At 36.3% G+C, this 673-nt stretch overlaps 1 protein-coding gene across 1 annotated transcript in view; it reads right to left on the bottom strand.

Annotated features, from left to right (window-relative positions):
• The window catches only part of LOC107578816 (probable palmitoyltransferase ZDHHC14), a 6,080-nt gene that overhangs the window by 2,287 nt on the left and 3,120 nt on the right, over nucleotides 1-673 (bottom strand). Inside the window, exons 4-5 of the mRNA XM_016264727.1 lie at nucleotides 481-653; nucleotides 274-383 (exon numbers count right to left, since the gene is read on the bottom strand). Coding sequence (XP_016120213.1) covers nucleotides 274-383; nucleotides 481-653 — 283 coding nt within the window. The remainder of the gene's footprint in view (nucleotides 1-273; nucleotides 384-480; nucleotides 654-673) is intronic.

The following is a 673-nucleotide window of genomic DNA, read 5'->3' as shown; positions in this document are numbered from 1 at the left end:
ATTAAATGTGTTATTATAATTAAAATATGAAAATTAAAATGACGGTTAATAATAGATGACGGAATTTTTATGACCCTGTCTGTCAAAATGACGGACAATGTTAAAGTCTAACGCAACCTCTGGATGTACATCAGCCTTAAGTTAATGACATCCTTCATTGCCTCACAAACAAACAATGATATTGGCTTCTTTAGTAAAATCTTAGGAGGTGAATGAATAATAAAATAAATATCTGTTTCTGCTATGATGTTGGCATTAGCATGCAGTACAGACCTGGGTGGCATCGGCCCACAAAGCACCACACAGCAGTTTGTAAAGATGTTGTTATAGGTGTAAGGATTCCCTGATTCTTCTCCTCTTTTACTGGACCAAGAGCCTTTAATCTGCAATCATTAAATGCAAAGAAGCTGTTCTTCAATCTGACTGTATAAAACATTGCAATTAAATAAAGTGTTGATGTAGCTTTTGTGTGATATTTACATCTTCGTTGGTTGTGAGGTTGGCGGCCACAAGATAAGTATGGAAACCTGACAGACCAAGAACGGACCAGATGGAGAAGAAGCAAATGACCAGCTCGACAATAGTGCAGGAAGGGTTAAGGTTGCAAATCTGCTGTAAATGTGTGTTAATGTCCAAAATATACATAACAATAACAGTACATTGATATAAGAAC

This window comes from Sinocyclocheilus grahami, unplaced genomic scaffold, assembly GCF_001515645.1.
Source record: "Sinocyclocheilus grahami isolate Dianchi unplaced genomic scaffold, SAMN03320097.WGS_v1.1 scaffold12127.1, whole genome shotgun sequence".
NCBI classification, from domain to species: domain Eukaryota; kingdom Metazoa; phylum Chordata; class Actinopteri; order Cypriniformes; family Cyprinidae; genus Sinocyclocheilus; species Sinocyclocheilus grahami.
The sequence above is the reverse complement of the archived record's forward strand: the minus strand, read 5'-3'. Positions and strand labels throughout refer to the sequence as shown.